Source organism: Myotis lucifugus, unplaced genomic scaffold (genome assembly GCF_000147115.1).
Source record: "Myotis lucifugus unplaced genomic scaffold, Myoluc2.0 scaffold_751, whole genome shotgun sequence".
NCBI classification, from domain to species: Eukaryota; Metazoa; Chordata; class Mammalia; order Chiroptera; family Vespertilionidae; genus Myotis; species Myotis lucifugus.
In genome coordinates, this window is record NW_005871799.1 from 306,929 (window position 1) to 327,572 (window position 20,644).

The window sequence follows — 20,644 nt, forward strand, 5'->3', positions numbered from 1 at the left end:
AAAAAAAGGCGAAAAAAAAAACAAAGCGCGGGGGGCCCCCCGGGGGGCAACGCCGGCCGACGAAAGGCGGCCGGGGGGCGGCCTTGCGGGCGCTGCGAGGCCCAAGAATGGCGTTGGAGGGCGGCGCGCGTGCTGTTGACCCAGCAGGGCACTGCTGGCAGGAGCAGGGCTGGCCCGAGCTGGCGCCCACGGGCCACGACTGCGACTTGGGGATGGAGCCCACGGTGAGCGGGTAGGCGAGGTCCAGGCGGCGGCGCAGCCGGCGGCGCCTGCGCGTCTGGCGGTTCATCTGCGACATGCTGTTGAAGTAGATGAGGTAGCAGAAGCCGAGCGACGAGAGGTCGAGCCAGGGGTGCTGCTTCTCGTAGGCGTTCTGGATGGTGATGCAGATGTCCATGTCGTAGGCCGTCCAGGCGCCGCCGTCGTTCTCCCACTCCCACACGATGCCCTTGCCCGGCGCCGACGAGGGGTCGTAGAAGTTGCGCCGCACGGGCCGCATGGTGCCTGCGCTCACAAGCGGGAGGAGTCAGGACCGAGGCTGAGGGGCGTTGGGGGTGGGGGTGGGGGAGGAGGGGCAGTACAGAGCGGGTGGGAGAGAGCAGTGCAGGGCGGGGATGGAGGGTCCACAGAGGTGGTGTCAGGACAGCACGCGATGCAGGTCAGCAAGGCAGGGCCGGGGCAGGATGGGCAGGCTCCCTCCCTCTCCCAGGGGCCAGCCAGGCACCGAACTACATCGCGGCCCTGGGGTGGGGGTGGGGGGGGCTCCCCAGGCAAGGTCAAGCAGAGTCAGCACCCGGGCGGGGGCAGAGATCCATGCAGACACTGGGTGGCATGCAGACCCTCATTACTTCACTCATTCATCCCATCATTCTTTCCTTAGCGCGTTCATTTCTTCCTGCCCTAGTCCACACAGTCATGTCTTCCTCAGTTCATTCATTCAACAGTCCTCCCATTGGTCCCTTCACCCATGCCCGCGGCCAGCCACCATGCTTGCATTCACACCTGCATTGACTCTCACCCCTTCCCTGACTCCGTTATCCATGCGTGGTCATTCCTTCCTTCACGACCATCCTGTTTTAAATGTGCGCCCCTGTCCACATTTTCCCTCCCCTCTCTCCTTCCTCCATTTTCGCCATCTGGTCTACTTTCTATTTTACCTACTCATCTTGCTTTCTGTCTCCTCTGGCTGGACTGTCACCACCACAATGCAGGGACTTTGCTTTATTCGCAGCTGTATTCCCAGCACCTACACACAGTCAGGGCTCAGAGGTACTTGTTGAACGTAAGAGTGAATTCATTAGCTCACACATGGATCCCTTCTCCTCACTTCCCTCCTGCCTTTCTGCTTATCCCTGCACCGGTCCATTCCTTTGTCCACTTAGGGGTTTTTTTCCTTCATCTGTTTGTTCGCTTGCTCCTTCCTTTAACAAACATTCGCTGACATCTGCTCTTTGGAGGACTCCATGCCCAGTGCTCATTTGAAAAGAACGTAAAAAACACATGGTAACCCAGCCAGGTGGATACCCACGGCCCCATTTCAAAAACCAGGTCACGGAGGCTTCGCTCCCAACCCCTGCTCCTGGGCTCCCAAAGCTCCAGGGGCTCCCCGAGAGCAAGGCTCCATGGGACACGGGGTTCAGCAGAGATAACTCCATGTCCAGGCTGCAGGACTTCTCAGCGCCTTTGGCCTGGGGCCAGCGTGGAAAGACTCTGTGGCTGGGTTCATCGGGCACGCCCGCCGGAAAATTGCAAACCTGACTGCTCCTCAGCTGTGGGCAAGTCCCTTAAGCCCCTCTAGGTTTCAGTGGGCCCATCTCGAAAATGAAGGTGATGCTACTTTGTGACTCACCCTGCCCCTCTCACCTCGGGCTGCTGGGAGGATTCGGTGAGAAGAGCCACAGAGCACAGGGTGTGGGCAGGGCCCCGGGGCAGGGAGGCAGGCTGACCTCATTTCAGGGCCTGACTGCCTGACTTTCCGGCTGTGTGCTATGGTCAGGTGGCTCGGCGTCTCTGAGCCTCCCTGTTCTCCTCTCTAAAATGGGCGCAAGCAGACCTTCCTTGTGGGGCTGAGAAAAGGAACAATCAAGACAAATACTGTCCTGTCTCGGATGATTCTAAAGTTGGTCATTTCCAGCCACATCTTCTTGGCTGAGTGCCAGGCGCGTGTGTCCAGTTGCCCCCTCGGCACCTCCCCGGCACCTTTTCAAACTTAGTTCTGCTAAAGCACAGCTCCGATCTGTCCCCGCCCGAACCCGCGCCTCCTGAAGCCTCTTTGTTGCAGTTACTGAAGCTCTGTCCTTCCCACTGCTCTCGCCACCAACCCCCGAAACGCGGGCTTCACTCCTTCCCTCAGAGCCCATGCCTCGTCTCTCAGTAAACCCAGTCACCTCTGCCTTCAAATACATCCCACACCGGAGCCTTCCTCCCCCACTGCCCCGATTCTCCCCAGTCCAAGCCGCTGTATGTCTCCCGCCTGGACGATGGCAGTAGCCTCATGGCCGGTCTCTGCTTCTGGCCTTGCCTGCTGTCATCTGTTCCCTGCATGGCAGCCAGAGCGGTCCTGCTCAGTGCAAGTCAGCTTGCGTCCTCCTTCTGCCCCAAATCCTCCCCTGGCTCACTTGGCATAACAGTCCTGGCCATGACCTGCGAGGCCCTACGTGGCCCACACAGGCCCCCTCGCACTCCACTCCAGCCTCCCTCACCTGCTTGCTGTTGCTCAGACATCCCCAACGCTGCCAGCCTCAGGGCCTTTGCATTTGCTCCCCACTCCACTGGCTCAGATTCCTCAGACTGTTCTCACTTGGGTCCTGCTCTCTCTCTGTTCGAATTTATTTTTAAAATATATTCTTATTGATTTCAGAGAGAAAGGGAGAGGATGAGAGAGAGACAGAAACATCGATGAGAGCGAATCATTGATGAGCTGCCTCCTGCACGCCCCCCCACTGGGGATCGAGCCCACAATCCGGGCATGTGCCCTGACCAGGAATTGAACCGTGACCTCCTGGTTCATAGGTCAATGCTCAACCACTGAGCCATGTTGGCTGGCTCTCTCTGTTAGAACTTAGAATCCAAGGGCTATGGACTTCCTCTACCCTGTGTCAACTGCCTTGACCCCAAGAGCTGAGGAAATCGAGGCACAGAGCTGCAGCGGTTGATGTGGGAGGAGCAGGGAGGGGATGGGTCCCTGGGCCCCTGTAATGTTCCAGCCAATCATATGGAAAGTTCCCCGGGGCCTCCAGGCAGCCTCCTGCTGATGTCTGATTTATCATGTTAATTGAGTGTGTGCTATTGATTTTTTCCCTTGACAACAGTGTTCTTCCAGGGCAGGCCTGAGAGGGGATGACTTAGAGAGGAAATCCCAGCTCCTGTTCCTGCCTCTGCTCCTGAGTCCTGGTCTCCTCCTCCCAGGGCCTCAGTTTCCCTGTCTGCAAAATGGGGGCTCATGAGAGATGATCTTCAGGTCTGATGTGCCTGAAGTAGCGCCCTTAGCCTCCTGCTGAGGGTCAAGGTGCTCTGTTACCTGGAAGGTGTGAGCCCTGGATGGGAAGGGAAGGAAAGAGAAGGGATGGGAACTCGCTTTATTTAACCATCTCTGTGGTTAAATAAAGACTCACTTTATTTAACCACCTCTGTGGTTAAATAAAGCGAGCAGGATCAGGTGTGGGAGTTGCAGATCGAAGTGGTTAAAACAACTCAGAAGTCTCACAGGCCCTGTGCAAATTCTGGATCCACATATAGCCACATACAGTGTTCTCATCTGTAAAATGGGGGTAGTAACACCGACTGTGGGACAAAGTGAGATATTGTATGTCATGGGCGCTTAGCAGAGCGCCGGGCTAGAGTAAGTGCTAGATGAATGTTAGCTAAGATGCCTGTTGTTATGACACACATTACTCACATTCAGCCTCTCCCAGCCCTTGTTCACTTTGCAAACTCCTATTCATCCAACAAAACCCTCCCCAAGCTCATCTCCTCCAGGAAGTGCTTTTCTGTTCACTGCTATACACAGCTTTTTTTTTTTTTTGGTGCCCTTGACTGGAATCGAACCTGGGACCCTTCAGTCCGCAGGCTGATGCTCTATCCACTGAGCCAAACCAGTCAGGGCTGACTGCTATCCACAGCTACCAGGCACAAAGCCTGGCACAAGGGAGGCATCTGCAACTGAAACAGGCAACCTACTTGGCACAGGTCAGGGCTCCGATGGAGTGGGAAGGAGGAGGAGTCCGTGTTCACGGAGAGGGAGTGGAGGCCGGATCAGGAGCCAAAGCTCACACGGGGCCCCCGGGGGGTAGGGGCGGGGACAAGGTTCCTAAGGGCAGCGTTGGCCAGCTCTACAACAAAGGACTCTGGGAGCTCCTCTGGGCCGGGTCAGAGCCAGCCCGCCCAGCCAGCCCTCTCTCCAGGGCTCTATTTACCAGGTATCGATTTTCCTGCCTGTTTACTGGTAGTTATTAAAGGCTGCGTCCCTGGAGTCCTTTTCAAACGAGATTGGAACCTGGAGAGCCGGAGTAATTAGGGCAGCTGCTGTCCTCCCGCCGGGCCCTGCGTCCCACAACGCCCGCTGCTGCCCGCCCGTCCACCTCTCCCGCTCGCGCTGGCCCTGCACCAGGCCGAGGGGGGCCAGCCGGTTCCCTGGTGACCTGCCTGGACTGCAATCTCGAGATGTTCAAGGGAGCAGAGGCGGAAATACGCCTTCTCCTCCACTGCGGCCTTGGCCTAGATTTTCAGCCAGAACAATGGGTCTAAGATGGGGCTGGAGGTTCTTCAGCCTGGGAGCCGGGGAGGGCCTCAGCCCGGGGCTTGGAGGGCGGCTGGGCTCTCTCACTGACCCCCTCTGCGGCTGGGTGTCCTTGAGCAGGCCGCGCCCCTCCCGCCTCCTGGGCCTTGAGGGCACCCAGCTGTGCTGGCCGCGAGGGCCTGTCCCCATGGCAGTGAGGAACACGGGTCAGGCACGCTCCATTTCTGGGCCTGTTTTTGTGCGTCTGCTTTTGTTGTCTGTCCCCCACCCCCTCCTCCGTTCCTTAGGAATGTTTGGTTGAAAAATTCCAGTCTGGTTCCAGCTGAACCGAGGGGAGAGAGGCTTTGGCCACAAGTCAGTGGGAGGATTGCAGGAGCTGGGCCCCTGGGACCGGGTGTGGGGGCGGCCGCAGCCACCGCAGCCAGTGACCAGTTCACGCCTGGGGCAGAGACAAGAGAGAGATGGGGACCCAGAGAGATAGGGAGAGATAGGCACAGAGGCAGAGACCACATGCCAGAGAGACTGCCATAGGCCAAGATCAAAGTGGGAGCCGCTGAGGCAGATATAGGACAGCTGCGGCGGAGAGAGCGCCAGTTTGGGAGACATAAACACAATCCCGAAACCTCGAGGCTGAGACGGTAGAGTTGGAACAAGAGAGTGAGGCCAGGAGATGGGGAGAGCGGAGAGGAGAGACAATGAGGGCGGACAGTAGCCACGGGACTGTCCATAGAGCCAACGTTGACCGAGCACCCACAATTGCCAGGTGCTGCGCTCAGTACTTTCCTTGCACGAACTCGTTTTATGCTCACGTGGCTTCTTCCAGGGAGGGACCAGCATTTATTTCTGTTTTACAGATGAGGCAACCAAGGCCCAGAGAAGTGTAATCTTGGGGGGCTGGGAAGGATGCTCTATTCATGTGGTCAAGGAAAGGCCAGGAATGCACTGGTGCTAAGGGGTTCAATGCAGCTAAGTGGTAGCCCGGACTAGGATGCCTCCAGCGACGGGGAACTCACTACCTCAGCTTTGCCCTCAGTTTTGCTGTGAGAGGTTCCTGCTCTGAGAATGTGGTTCCAATCTGACCCTCTGCCTACAGGTGGGGGTGTGGGTGTCTCAGGACCCAGCTTTTTGCCTTAAAAAGAAGCTATCTCTGAGAGAAAGGGGGGGCCCTGAGCCCTCCTGCCTGCCCCTCAGCCTCCAAAGGGTTCCTTCCCCGGCCCAGCAGGGAACCCTCCCCCGGGGGTGGCTTCCCGGAGGGAAGTGACCTCAGCTTGGGGGCATGCAGACCCTGACGGGAAGGGGGGCCTGTGGGAGGCAGTCATGGGACATCCTGTCAGGTGGGGGAGTCCCGCTGCAGGCGGAGGCCTCTGCCTAGGGGTTGGGTAGAGGGTTAAGCATGAATTGAGCACCCACTGGATGCCGGGCCCCAGAAGGGACTTCACCGCATCCTCCACCAGCCCAGCAGTAATCATAACAACTGTTTGCGTTCAGAGAACACACCTTTGTGACCCAGCACCTCTCCCTTCACGCGCGCCCCCTCTCCCCCCGCAACTGATGACCCTCATGGCTGGCTGACCCCCAGGACTCCTTGGGAGACACGGAGGTCTGGCTGGGGCAGTGGCCGGGCTGGGATCAGAACTGCAGTCTATGGCCAGGCGCCACCCCTCCGCCCTGAGATCAATAATCCCGCAGTGTTCTGTTTCCACCAAACTCTCCCAGTGGACTTGTCAAGCTGAGCAACAGCCCATTAGCGGTTTCTGCACATTTGAGGCTGGCGGGGCTCCTCAGGGAGAGGGCGGGGGTCTCCAGCCGTGCCCGGGGAGGCCGAGGGGCTGCAGGGCAGTCAGAGAGGACACCGCCTTCAAATCGGTTTTGAAAGGCCCTCACCCTGGAGGCCGCTGGCAGCCGGAAGCTGGCTCTCCCCACTTTATGGTTCTGTGTGGGTCTTCCCAGTCATCTGGCTCCCAATCCATTTGGGTTTTTAAAATTTATTCTTATTTTCATTTTTTGAAATATATTTTTTATTGGTTTCAGAGAGGAAGGGAGAGAGAGAGAGAAACATCCCTGATGAGAGAGAATTATTGATCGGCTGCCTCCTGCACATTCCCCACTGGGGATGAGCCCGCAACCTGGGCATGTGCCTTGACCGGGAATCGAACCTTGACCTTCCGGCTCATAGGCCGATGCTCAACCACTGAGCCACGCCGTCTGGGTTCCATTTGGGTTTAGACCCCCTGGGCCAGTGGCAACATCCAAGGGCAGGAAATGACCAGGCATTTAAAAATTGGGGTGGACTCGCTCAAGCCTGGATTTGAATGATACCAAAATATCCAAAGATGTGGCCACAAGATTGGCCTTTTTGGCAACAGTTAATGGAAGCTGAGTCACAGTGGCCTCATTCATGTCTTCAAGTATTTATTGAGCACCTACTGTGTGCTGGGTGCTAGAGAACAACATTTGAAAACCTTTGCCTTCCCAGCCACTGCACACACTTCTGTTAGCTGCCCAGGCCTGTAACCATCTGAATTCCCAGTCTCTGTCTAGATGGGGAAACTGGCTGAGAGAGAGGGGGGGGCGGGCATGGCCCAAATCACTTACAAATTAGAGCTACATCTTGACCCCAGGCCCCTTGACCCCCATTCCCGCACCAGGTGACTAGCACCTGGAATGAATGAAGCTTTGTTCCCCAGAAGAGAGGCGTGGGGAGGGCTCCACAATGGTGCGATTTCGGGAAGTTCTAGGCTTCCCTTGGCGCACTCGGCTTGCAGTCGGAGGGAGAGGGGATGAGGGCTAATGGCGGCAGGGCCAGCCTGTCACCGGGAGAGGAGGTGGCTGTGCCGTGGCTGCTGGCAGGACCGTCGTGGCTGCCAGTGCCGCCTCCTTTGATTGCCTCGTCCTTTGTTCTGCGTTTCAGGGCGCTCAGCTCCAGGCCTGGTGCCAGACTCCCTCCGGGACCCCGTCACCTGCCGGCCACTGCTGCCTGGGCAGGTGGAGGTGGCAGCCTAGCGCAGCTCCGAGGAGACAATGGGAGGAGCCTAGAGAGGCAGGCATTTGGCTCCAGTGGACGCAGCCACACAGGACCTGGGGCTCCTGAGGCCCCAGGGTCGGGAATAGCCCCCATCCCGGCACCTCCTCAGTGTGCTGCCTCCTGTGGCTCCTGTCACTTCACCCGCCAGAATAGAAGGCGTGGAGGGCAGCAGTCTGTGTCTTCCTACTCACTCTGCATCCATGGTACTAAGGACCGTGGCTGGCACACAGTAGGTGCTCATTAAATTCTCGCTGAACAAATGAATGAATACTGACCGAAATCCCACGAGATGGGTGCTGTAGTTGGACCCATATTAGAGGAGGAAACGGAGGCTGAGGGAGGGAATGTGGTTTACCCAAAGTCACATGCCCCCTCCCCCACCCCCACCCCCCATCCCTGGAGAACGGCTAGGAAGTCTGGAGTCTGGGCCTCACCAACAAGGCTCCCTGAGGCAGACAGTTCCAGATCCGGGGCCCCATGTTCTTGGCTGGTATCAGTCAGGGGCAGCTGGGAGGCTGGATGGGAAGGTGGGGGGGGCAGCTGTCCTGGGGAGCGGTTCCCCCTGAGCGTGATAAAGGCACGAGAGGAAGGAGGAAGACAGATGTGGGGGAGGGAGGTCTGGAGGGCTCTGGGCATCTCCACCTCCTGACAACTCCACGCTGAGGAGGAAGCTAGGGACCCCTTGTCCACAGCCTGAATGGCGCCTCCACTGTGACCAGCCCTGCCCATCACCTTCCCTCGCTGGCCCCTCCTCACCGCCTGCTCACCACATCCCCTGTCACCGCCCCATAGAACCCCATGCCTCCCCCCCACTCTCACCTTCCTCACTACCTCGGTCACAGCCCCCACGGCATCCCCGTCACCTCTCCCATCACCTCCCCAGGACAGACGGCGCTATTCCCCTCCCCATCTGACCTGCTTCTTCGTGCCCCCTCCCTCCACCTTACCACGAATAGCTCCAATCACAGCCCCCATCTCCCCCCCCCCAGCTCTCACCACCTTCCCCATCACCTCCCTACTCCAACCCACCACCTCCCATCGCAGCTTCCATCACCTCCCTCATCTCTAGGTCGGACTCTACAGCTCCCTTAGACCCGTGAGGCCGGAGGGCTGGGAGACAGCAGGAGAGGCTGGAGAGGGGAGGGGGACAGGAACGTGAGGGGAGAGAGAGGGCGGGGAGGAGGATCTGACCCAGGATCCCTCACCCCTAACCCTGCAGGAGTGGGCAGAGCCCTGAAGGCGCTGTCCAAGGTGCTGGGGCAGGCGGGGTGGGCGTGGGGTGGGCGCTGCCGACCTGGATCTGAATCTCCGACCCACCTCGTCCTTGCTTGGGCCGGTGGCTCCCTCTGAGCCTCAGCCTTGCTATTGACAAATGGGGCGATGCCTGCTGCCTGGTGGAGAGAGCCGGCCGGACTGTAAGAAGTGTCCGCGTCAGCTCCAGCTCGGGCCTCTGAGGACCCATAATTAACAAGGCTGGTTCTGCAGCGTGGCTCTGGGTCCCTTGGGGCCTGACCACTAAAAAGCAGCAGCTGGCAGCCCCGCCAGGCCCCATGGGACCCAAGAGGCCTCCCTCCCCCCTCCCTCCTCCTCTTTCTTCTGTCACAGCTCCCTTCCCACCCGGGCCCCAGGTCTCCTCCGGGACCTGCTGACACGGTTCCCTCCGCCTCAAGGTGTTCCTCAAACCACACAGACCCTCCGAGGACGCCCCCTCCGGGAAGCCCTCCCTCTCAGAGGCCTCAGACACACACTCCGCCCATCGCCCGGCCAAAGGCCCCTCTCCTATGAGGCGTTTACATTGTTCCTACTTGAGCGCGAGTGCGCATGATGTGCAAAGTGATGTTCTTTGTGCTTTACCTGTATTTCCTCATTTAATCCTCACACAACCCTCTCGGGTACGGCCTATTCTTATTCCCCTTTTAGTTCAGGGAGCTGAGGCTCGGGGAGGAGGAGGGGCTTGTGGCCACAGAGCCAGCCACGATCGCCATCTGTGGCCTCGCGGTCAGAGGGCTCAACTGCCATTCCCATCATTTTCTCTTCCTTCGCCTCCACTGGGCTCCTACACCCATGAGGCAGGGGTCCCCAGACCTAGCCCAGGGCCTGGCACTGAGCAGGCACCTCTGATTGTAAATAAAAGTGAGGATGGACTGATGGCGTCAGAAGAGACTCCGGAGCCAGACGAGCAGCCAGAGGCCAAAGGGGGGGGGGCTCTGTAAGGGTGGAAATGGAGGCGGTGTGACGGGTGGGAATGAACGACACCCATGCGTGGACGAACCTGCACCACATGGGACAGACACCTCCCCACCCAAACGTGCCTGACCCTCTCGCCCTGATGTTAGGCCCAGCACCTGCCTCCGTGCTTGGCTGGGAGAGGGTCCCAAAGGGTCCTGCAACTAGGGAGCTAGAAACCCTGACAACAGGTCCCAGCTCAGCTCTCAAGGGAGAAGGGAGAGGGGACTTTCTCAGCCCAGCATTGAAGGTCACCTTGTTCTTTATCCCTGAGAACTGTTTGCAAGGCCTGGGTTCCAGCTTGGGATGGCTTGGCTGTGTTACCTTGAGCAGGTTACTCACCCTCTCTGAGCCTCAGTCTTCTCTCTGTACAATGACCTGCCTAGGAGTCTACATTCTGGCAGTGTTTTCCCTGGCGATGCCTGTTCCTCCATCCGGGCACCCCCTCCCCAAGTCTCCAACAGCCCGGGCGTGTCTTCAGACAGATGTGCCCATCAAGGCAGGGACCAGGCCTGAGTGGAGCCCAGGCCACCCCTCCAAGGGATGGTGTCGGCTCGGGAGATGCTGAAGCAGGGCCACCTGTTGCTCTAGCCTGGCAGCTTGGGAGCGCCGGCTCGGTCGTGTTTTTTTTTTTTTTTTTTTTTAATTTTATTTTAATATATTTTATTGATTTTTTACAGAGAGGAAGGGAGAGGGATAGAGAGTTAGAAACATCGATGAGAGAGAAACATCGATCAGCTGCCTCCTGCACACTCCCTACTGGGGATGTGCCTGCAACCAAGGTACATGCCCTCAACCAGAATCGAACCTGGGACCCTTGAGTCTGCAGGCCGATGCTCTATCCACTGAGCCAAACCGGTCAGGGCTCGGTCGTGTTTTGAGCCTCGGGGACAGCAGGTGTGGACGGTCCCCAGCCTGGCCTCCCCCAGCCTCAGCTGTCCCAGCTACAGAACGGGCAGAGGCTGCCAGACGTCCCCTCCAGCCGCAGAAGGAGTGGAGGATGGGAGACACCAGCAGTCAGAAAGGTGCCCCTCCGCCCTGCCCCCAGCCCCCAGCCCATGGAGTCCAGGGAGGAATCTGGAAATTGCCTAGAAAGTGGCTAAGTCACGTCTCTGTCCAGCTGTGGGGGCTGCATGGAAAGCCAGGCTCCGGGGGAGGGGCTGGGGCAGGCAAATGACCCTCAGGGAAGCTGTGGCCTCACGGGGGTCATGTGGCCCAGGGTCACAGCATTCCCCTCCACATGGACCTGCCAGGCTTCAAAGGGAACCTCACCTGCTGTGGGGGGCAATGGCAGCAGCCCATGCGGGAGAGGTGAGGGGGCGCCGGCTGAGCAAGCAGCAGCCCTGGCCTGCGGTCCCAGCCTGTCCCCTGGCTTTCCTCTACGGGCGGCGTGCACGTGGGCCGGGGCCGTGTGTGCCCGCACACGCGTGGGCGCCGACTCCGGCACACACCACAGGCAGGCATCTCAGCATACGCCGCGCCGGGCATGCGTGGCACCAGCACTGGCTTGCCACACGTGCAGGATAAGAACACGATGGGCAGGGGTTGGCACAGGCAGCCCAGGCCACTGCCTTCCGCCTGCTTTTGCGCAGCTCACGAGCTGAGAGTGAGAACACGGCCGCATTCATTCATCTACACACCGTGCATGGCTGCTCATACGCTGTCGGCGAGCTGTGTCAACAGAGACTGTGGGGCCCACACAGGCTAAAATATGTCCTGTCTGACCCTGGCTGGCTCCAATGTGAGGGCACTAGCAAAGCTGGGCATGCTGCTCTATCCCCCAAGTTCAAGTTCAGCCTCAATGGACGTATCAAGAATTTTATAATGACACGATCTAGATAGAAGCTGTGTCTATTTCAGTACATATATGAAAGCTTTGGGTTTTACAATGTTATATTGTTTTGTGGGGGGGAGGGAGGGAGGGAGAGAGAGAGAGAGAGAGAGAGAGAGAGAGAGAGAGAGAGAGAGAGAGAAAGAAGAGAAGAGAAGAGAAGAGAAGAGAAGAGAAGAGGAGAAGAGAAGAGAAAATCTTTTTAAGACTTAGGAGCTGCCACTCGTCTTGTGCATCCATAATATTCAGCACACGTTAGGCACATAGTCAAGGTTTGTGGGATAAAATAACAGGTCTGGTTCTTTCCATCAACCCAACAACCTTCCTCGCAAAGCAACACTGTTGTCCATTTCACAGATGTGGAAACTGAGGCCTGGAGAGGTGAGGACATCTGCCCGAGGGCCTTCCCTGGACCATTAACAATGAGGACAAGATGTCCTGGGAGAAGTGGGCGCGCACTATGGCATGTCCGGTGAGAGGCATCGGGCCCTCCCTCTAGCAGTTTTCCAGGCTTTCTAGGTCCCCACCGGCCCCATAGGTTCCCAGTCTTCCTCCCTCCCCCGGAGGGATGAGGGCTTTTTTCCCTTTTCCGGCAAACAGGCAGGTGTGGAGTGAGCAGTTCCGGGAGGGGGTGTGGGGGAGTGAGGAAGCTGACCTCTGGGGGACCCGGAGAGGCTGACTGTGGCAGAGGTGCGGCTGAGAGGAAGGGCCTGCTGAAGGGGGGGTGGAGGAGCGAGGAACCCAAGTGGGGGTGCTGTGAAAAGGGCCCCAACATGGGGGGGTATCAAAGACAAATGGGCCAGCGAGGCAGCCTCGGGGGGGCCTACTCTTGTTCTAAGGAACCCAACTCCCCAAACCAGACCCTGGAACATTTCCATCCAGCACCTACTCTGAATCTGCAGAAAACACCAAACTCCGAGCTGCGAGAAAAGCCGCCTCCTGCAGCCGACCTCAGCCTCCGGGAGAAACCAGAGCACGCGGCAGGGGCACTGGCCTCTGGAAGATGGGCGCGAGGACGCGATGGTGACTTGTTCGTTAAAGTCCTTTTGTGGCCGTCCAGCCCGGGCTTCCCACCTCCTCTTGTGTGGCCTTCCTCACAATTACGGCACCAAACGCAACGGATTCGAACGTCCTCTCCTTCCTGCCACAGGGCCTTTGCACTGTTCCCCTGCCCGGAACACTGGCGCCCTTTGCTTACTCTTCAAACCCCTGTTCTGACATCACTTCCTCAACGAGCCTTCCGTGACCACCCCTAGGCCAGGTTTATTTCATGTTCGCAGACCGGCAGATGATTATCTGTGAGATTACGTGTGTGTTTGCTCTCCGCCTACACCGGCTACACCCGGACCTCCAGCCGGGGTCCCCCAGTGGCAACCCTCTGCTCAGGGCCGGCTCCTGGCAGTGGCCTCGTGCTTAGCACAGGGTTGGCCACACGGCAGGAAATGAATAAACGATCATGTGGTGGCGTGAATGAAAGCGCGGCACACCAGTGACCGCAGTCAAAGCCTGGAGTTATGGGAACATAGATGTTCTGAGAAGTAACGTCAATAAACCATTTGTGACGGGTTCGCCTGCGTTCCCACCCTCGGTGACCATGCGGCGGGCGCCACGCCGTGTTCTGGAGCAGAGTGACCCTCAGCACTTGGCGATGACGGCCCCGTCCTGGATCTATCTGTCCCATGTGTCAGCCATGGTGGCTCCTGAGCACTGGCAATGGGCTAGCAGGACCGAGGAACTGAACTGTAAACTGTGTTTAACTTTAATTCATGTAAATTTAAACAGCCACCTGGGTCCGTGGGAGAAGGGAGTGTCCTACTGTCTCCATGTGGTCCTGCCATCCAGGGACTCCCAGGACGGCCCCCAAGCCCCCACCAGCTGGCCCTTGGGATCGAACAGGACAAGGATTCTTCGGCCGCCTCCACGAGGCGGGGCCTCTCCTCTCCCCACTGTCCACCAGCTTGTCACAGAGACCACCGGGCAACGACTTGGGGAGATCTCCGCGGTGACGACACGTCTCTGGGACTGGACCTCCCCATTTTGATCACTATTGTCACCCATCACACCGCCACCAAGACTGCCACCAGCCTCATTCTCTCCATCGCCACCACGCCATCTCATCAACCCCAAGACAACCACCAACACAGCCGTCAGCAACACAGTCACAACTCCCACCACCAACTCTATCTCCTCCGCCATTCCCGCCCCGCCCCCCATCAACGCCACCAGCATCATGCCGCCCGACACCACCACCACGTGGAGCCGGTAGAGGGTCCCAGTCAGAGTGTTGGCCGTGGAAGTCAATGGCCTGGGCTTGAATCCCAGCTCTGACTTTAAATCACGTAGCTGCTGTGAGTCTCAGTTGCTCGCTCTGTAACATGGGTTGGCTGCTAATACTAACACAGTCATAAGACGTAACTGCCCGTGATGGGAAAAAATCAAGTGAGGGAGTGCACGGGAAGTCCTTTCACTGCGATAACTGAGTGCCAGTGTCCCTACGCTCTGTGCTCAGTGAGCCCAGTTTTGTTCAGTCCTCACACGGCGGTGAGAGCTATGAACCCATTCTACAGATGAGGAAACAGCCCCGGAGAGGTGATGACGTAACTGGCCGAAGGCCCTCAACTAAGAGGCTGGATTGGGACTGAACTCTTAAACTGGACGAGGCCAGGCTGTCCCTTTTTGGGGGGGGGAGAGGGGAGGTGGGATCAGCAGGCTGGCCTTCCTGAAGCCCCAGGCTCCCACCTTAGAGGTGGTGTGAGGGAGTGATGCTGGTGGCGTTTGTGTCTCAGCCTGGCCCGCGGGTGGGGTGGGGTGGGGTGGGGGGCCAGTCCGCTCACCTGTGTCCTGGCGAAACTGGTGCATGGACTGCAGGTCGATGATGTAGGGCACCAGCTGGGCATCCACCTGCCCCAGGACCACGGAGCCGCGGGCGTCCTCCTTCAGCACGTTCTCGATGTGGTGGCACACGGTGGCCGAGTAGGGCCGCCAGCGGTTGTGCTCATTCAGCCACTCCCACACCACCACGCGGGCCACGTTCTGCGGCGGGAAGCCCAGCCCGTTCACCTGCATCATGACGCCCTGGCCTGGCCGGGACATGGCCGCTGCCGCCTCGGGGGCCAGGACCCCGCGGTGACCGGCCCAGCGCCTGGGCCTGGGCCGAGGAGCAGGCGGGGGACGTCCCCTCTCCCCAGGGAAGCAGCGAGGCCTGTGTGGCCTCCGTCCTTGCTGCCTGGCCTCCAGGAGGCCCAGCGGCCTCAGTTACATGAGTGTGGGAGGGTTCCAGGCTCCTGGCGCTGTCTCAGGTGACGGTGCTGGTGCTGCTCGGACAGCAAGTGTCTTTCTTACGACAAACGTTGCTCTCAATTCCTTGGAGCCCTCGGCCCAGCGCAGGGAGTGAGGCAGCCGCCCCTGCTCTCGGTCCAGTCTCTCCCCGGCTGGTCTGTCCTTCTTCCCGGTCAGCGCAGGGCCTGTCCCCCGGAGGCGGGGCCCCGCCTGCTGCTCCTGCGGCGCCCAGCCAGCCCTCTGCGCTCGCAACTGCGTCCCAGGCCCTGTGCCTGGTCCGGCGGGGCTGCTGGCCTCCTCTGGGCCGCCCCACCGACGGCTCCTGCTGCAGGGGCGTCCCTGTCCCCCGGGGCCCTGCTCCCCGCGTCCTGGAAGGCCTGGGGGGGCCGAAGAACGCACGGGGGAGGGGGGCGGCGTGTCCCCAGCCGGCCTCCCGGCTGCGGCTCCCGAGCTGCGCGGAGGGCCCAGGGGGCGGGGGGCCCGCGGGCACGCCCCACCCCACTCGTGCTCGCGACCTGCCGGGAGACAAGGAGGAGAGAGAGCCCTTTAAGAATAGAGCGCGGCACCCCCTCTCCCCTCCCCGGAGAGCGATCGCCGGAGAACAATGGGGAACCGATGGGGGTGGGCAGCAAGGGGGTGGAGGGGGTTCCCGCCGCGGCCCCCAGGGGCAAGGCCCGCAGGCAGAGCTGGGCCCGGGGCGGATGCTCGGGGACTCCCGCCGGCGAAGCCCCCTCCTCAGCTTCCCGGGCGCGCTCCTCCCGCCGCCAGGGATGCGGGGTGCGCGGGGATGCGCGGGGCTGCGCGGGCGCTGCAGGCGCGGCCCAGGCCCCTCGGGGGTCGCGTCCTGGGAGAGGCGCAGCCGGAGCTGGGTGGTCCCGGCTCCCGCCCTGGGGGCGAGAGCCCCTCTCCGAGCCCAGCCTCCCAAAGGCGCGTGGGCCCGCAGGAGCCAGGGGTGGGGTCCCTCGGCTCCGCGCTCTCACCGCCTCGCCTCTGCCTCTCCTCTGCCTCCCGATCGCGCTTCGGCACCGCCGCCTCCCGGGCGAGAGAGAGCCGCGGTCCAGCCTCCGCGCCCTCTCCTCACACAGCCGCCCGCGCCGGGTCGCCGGGCTTGCCACGCGCGGACAGACTACGCCGCCGACGGACGGACGCGTGAGCCGGCTGCCGGCCGCCGGGATCCCGCGGGTAGGAGGCGGCCGCGGCGCGCTCAGGGGAGGGGAGGGGAGGAGGAGAGGGCGGAGGAGGAAGGGGAGGAGACAGATCGCAGCCTAGAGCCCTCACAGGAGTCCCTGGGGCGCCCTAAATCCTCGCTAGGCCCGCCTGGGACCAGGAGGTCTCCGGACGCCAAGCAGGGCGCCAGGCATGGGGTGAGGTGCCCGGGGGTCGCCGGCTGGAAGCTTGGTCATCTTTACATTCCCGGTGCCCAGTCCAGGGCCTGGCATATACTAGGTGCTCAATAAGTGCTTGACGGAATTAATAAGACCCAGAGATGGTCTAAAGAAAGATCTTAAAACCATTCTAGAGAAGCGTTCTCTTCTTCAACTATTCTGGGGGCGGGGAGTGAGGTGGGGCCCATTTCAGAGCGGATGGAATCATGGAATCTGAAGTGAGGCCCAGAGAAGGCAAGAAACAGGCCCAGATCACACAGCAGCTAAGAGCAGCATCCAAACACCAACCCAGAGCAGATTCTCCTAGAACCCAATTAGCCAGCCCAGAGCTCAATTCCCGGAAGCCCACACCTGCTCTAGGTGCGTGGGATGGCTGCAGCATCCTGCTGGGGGTGTGGCGGGGGACCTGGGCCCGGAGGCAGAGACTTGCAAGCCCTCCTCATCTCATTCACAGATGCTTGCAAACAATAGGTGCTCAATAAATGCTGGGTGAGGGCTGGCTGGCTGGAAAGGGGTGCAGGTGATGGCAGCGGCTCACGTGTTGATGGGATGGCCGCTCTCCCTCCGCTGGCAAGCTGGATGCAGCTGAGGACACACGTCAGCTGGGAGGGGTGGACCCCCCGGGCCTCGGGTGTTTAGATTAGGGAAGATGAAAGATGCATCCGGGAACTCCAGTCTGGGCAGCAGATGGGGGTCAGTGTCCTGTCTGGGAGCCTGCCCAGGGCGGCCCACGCTCCCCTTCCTCCCCAGGGCAGATGGTGATAAACTAGTGGAGGTCATGGGCAGGCTGCTTGGGGGCGCTTTCTCAGAACTCCGGTTCCCCAGCCAGCGGGAGTGCCCCCCACTCCCCAGGCCCCTGCTCTGTCCGCAGCCCCGGGCCTGATGGGCTTTTCCAGGTTGGGTCACTGATTCTGCTGCTTGGGCCTGCGCAGTCCAGAGAGAGGGGTTCTGACTGAGGGCAGGGCCAGCGCTGCAGGGATAAGGGTGAGGTGCCTGTGGGTCCCCAGGATCCCTGAGCTCTGGGATCTTAGCCTCGGCACCACCGATGGCTTCCTGGGGAGTCTGTGGAGGCCTCCCTGCCCTCCCTTACACACAGACATGTCTGCATTTTTCTGGGAAGAAGGGCTCTGCCTTTCAGAGATTCTTCTTAAAGGAGGCTGTGATGCTCAACAACCTTATGTTAGAGAAGGGGATCGGGGGATCCCAGGGTGGGGAAAAGCCTAGTTCAGGGTCACATGGAAATTTACCAGGAAGTTACAAAGAAGAACCAAGACACCAGACTGTATAATGCCATTTAAGGGCTGAGTCCATGTCACCTCCTCCGGGAAGCCTTCCCTGAACTCATTCCATTTGCCCTTCTCCTCCTTTACCCATACCTTGAGGGGACACACTGTATCACCACTAGCCACTTCAGTGCCGCCCCTGCTAGAGGAGACACCCAGGAGGCCAGGGACTGTGTCTTATCCGTCGTGTACGATGTGGCTGGTGCTCTGTGCATGACGGTTATCGGGTGTTGAGGACCTATCATGTGCCAGGCACTTATAAGCCAATAGGACAAACCCTCAATCATGAACTTAAAAAAAATGTGTATGTATTAAATCCCTAGAAAAAGAACCCCGGGGTTTTCTCTTCTGCGTGTTCTTGTCTTGCTTCCTCGCAGCCATGCTACTAGCTGAGGTCATCAGTACGACGAAATCAAACTGGTGAGAGAGGAGAAGGTGATTCGGCCACTTTCCTAGATGTTCGAGCTCCACATCCAATCTGGGGCGGATCACCCTGACCTCAGTGGCACGTGAATGACGGTCACGGTGATGTTCGCACTCTGATCATCAATGATTTCAATTTGCCCCTGGAATCATGCTTCGTCACCACAGGGAGAAACCAGATGATGGCTTTGAACATGACCCAAAGGAAGCTGGAGATGCCTCTCTTCTCGGCATTGTGGATGTTCTTGAGAGCGCGGGCCAGGCCACTCAGGGCACCGTTATGGCAGCATGGAAACACGGCAGAGAGAGATGAACTTTTTTTTTCTCTCTTATTCATGATCTATCCATCCCTCTATTCACTCACTCATCTAAACATTCATCTGTGAGCGTACCCTCCGCCCCTCCCTCCTTCCCTCCTACTCAACCATCCCTCCGTCACCAAATACTGGATTCTGTCTACGTGGCAGGCACTGAGCTATGTGCTGAGACATAGAGAAAACCAAAACAGCGTAATCTAGTGGGAGAGAGAGAGGCAAACCAAAGAATCGCACAAAGTGTGCTTACGGAATGTTGCCAGAGCCATAGACCTCCCGCGGGTCTCTAACAGGGATTTACTGGGTCTCAGGAACCAGGAAGGGCCTCTCAGAGGAGGTGACGTTTCAGCGACTCCGCAGATGCATAGTCTTAATAGGCGAAGCAGAGGAAGACCAGCGGGAACAGGGATGCACCAAGGCCCGGGGTGGGAAAGAGCTTGGTGTGTTAGAGCAACAGAGAGGAGGCCAGAGATGGAGCAGGGGTGAGTGTGGAGCAAGACGAAGTGGGGCCCAGACACGCCAGCATGGGTTGGGGAGTTTTATCCTAAGCTTCCCGGGGAATGACTGCAAGGGCAGCCCCACCTTCGGAAACGCTGGTTCAGTTGGCCTGGGAGTCTAGGCTTCAGTAGCTTTTGGCCAATGGTCCTTTCCTGGTTTGGGGGCGCGGGGAGGATTGAAACGGAGAGAGGGTTCAATTAGCCCATCTCCTGGTCCTTGGGCCCACAGTACAAATATGAGCTCTCAGGCTTGTATTGGGCCATCACCTTGTTTATACAACCAGAGATATTTATTGAGCAACTACTATGTGCCAGTCACCAATCTGGGCGCTGGGGATAGCGTAGTGAACAAGAGTCCAAAATGTCTGCCCTCCTGGTGCTGACATTTTAGAGTGTGTGTGTGTGTGTGGGGGGAGGGATAGAGAATAAACGAACAAGTTCCTAAGTAAAATACATAATATATCATAAAGTGTGAGTGCCCTGGGGGAAAATGGACATCTTACACATTGCTGGTGGGGACGTAAATTGGCGCCTCCCGGTGGGAATACAGTCTGGCTTTCTCTCCTAAAGCTGAGCATGTGCAGGCCCCTGACCCAGCGCTTCTACCTAAAGTGTGGACCCTGGAGAAATGCCTGCCCATCTCCAGCAAGAGCCACGTGGGAGAATATTTATAGGGGCTCTATTCACGGTGCCCCAAATCGCGAAGCAAACCCAGTGCCCAGCTGTGGGAGAAGAGACGAATGAATTCCCACGATGAAACGCTACACGGCCGTCAAAATGAAGGAGCGAGCGCCGCGCATAACGACACGGACAGAACTCAGGACAGCCAGTGAAAACGGCCTCTTACATAAACATGACACCCTTTCTATAAAGCTAAAAGCAACTAATTATACACACGCATAAGTAATGATAAATTTCAAAAGGAATAAACACGGGATCCGAGATGAGGATGATGGTGTCGGGGTGACGTGGTGCTGGGGTGGGGGAACCACATGGTTAGATGTAGGTTACCGCCAAGATTCTGGTTTCTGTTTGGGGTGGTGGTTTCACGGGGTTTATTATTAAAATTAATCATTAAAAGCTGAAGAGAGTGGGTTATGAACCAAGGGCTATGTTTCATCCTTTTTTTGTTCTGAACTAAGATAAAAAGGAAAAGATCAAGCAAGGTGGGCAGAGCCTGTGGGATGGGGGGTTGCAATATTCAATCAGCCGGTCAAGGGAGGGGCCACTGAGTGACAGCTGAGCGGAGAGACTTGAAGGAGGGAGTCAGCGAACCACAAGCGGGGGCACAGCAAGTGCAAAGGCCCCGAGGTGGCGTGCTCTAGGAATGGCAGTGAGGTCTGTGGGCTGGAGGGAGGGAGCTCGGGGGTGTCCTGAACCAAGCAGGCTTAGGGAGGGAGGGAGAGGGGAGGAGAGAGAGGCTGTTCAGGGTTCCCCAAAGAGCCCATATCTGGAGTCTGCTCTTCCCAGCGATTTGCTGTTCAGTTTTTTCCTCGGGTTCCAGGAGGCAGTTCAGTTGCCTTGAGATGGCTTAGCTGGGTTGCAAGTTAGTTGAATCCGACCTGTGGCCAGAAGCTCCTGGTGCGGGTTTCTGAGGAGGAAATGCAAAGTGGAGAGCAGGCTGTGCTGGGGACACCACTGGG

At 58.8% G+C, this 20,644-nt stretch overlaps 1 protein-coding gene across 1 annotated transcript in view; it reads right to left on the reverse strand.

The window, feature by feature from the left end:
* The window catches only part of DTX1 (deltex E3 ubiquitin ligase 1), a 31,239-nt gene extending 15,089 nt beyond the window's left edge, over nt 1–16,150 (reverse strand). Inside the window, exons 1-3 of the mRNA XM_014448047.2 lie at nt 16,080–16,150; nt 14,655–15,614; nt 30–504 (exon numbers count right to left, since the gene is read on the reverse strand). Of these exons, the coding sequence (XP_014303533.1) occupies nt 30–504; nt 14,655–14,913 (734 nt within the window). The 5' untranslated portion in view covers nt 14,914–15,614; nt 16,080–16,150. The remainder of the gene's footprint in view (nt 1–29; nt 505–14,654; nt 15,615–16,079) is intronic.
* Between the last annotated feature and the right edge of the window lie 4,494 nt (nt 16,151–20,644).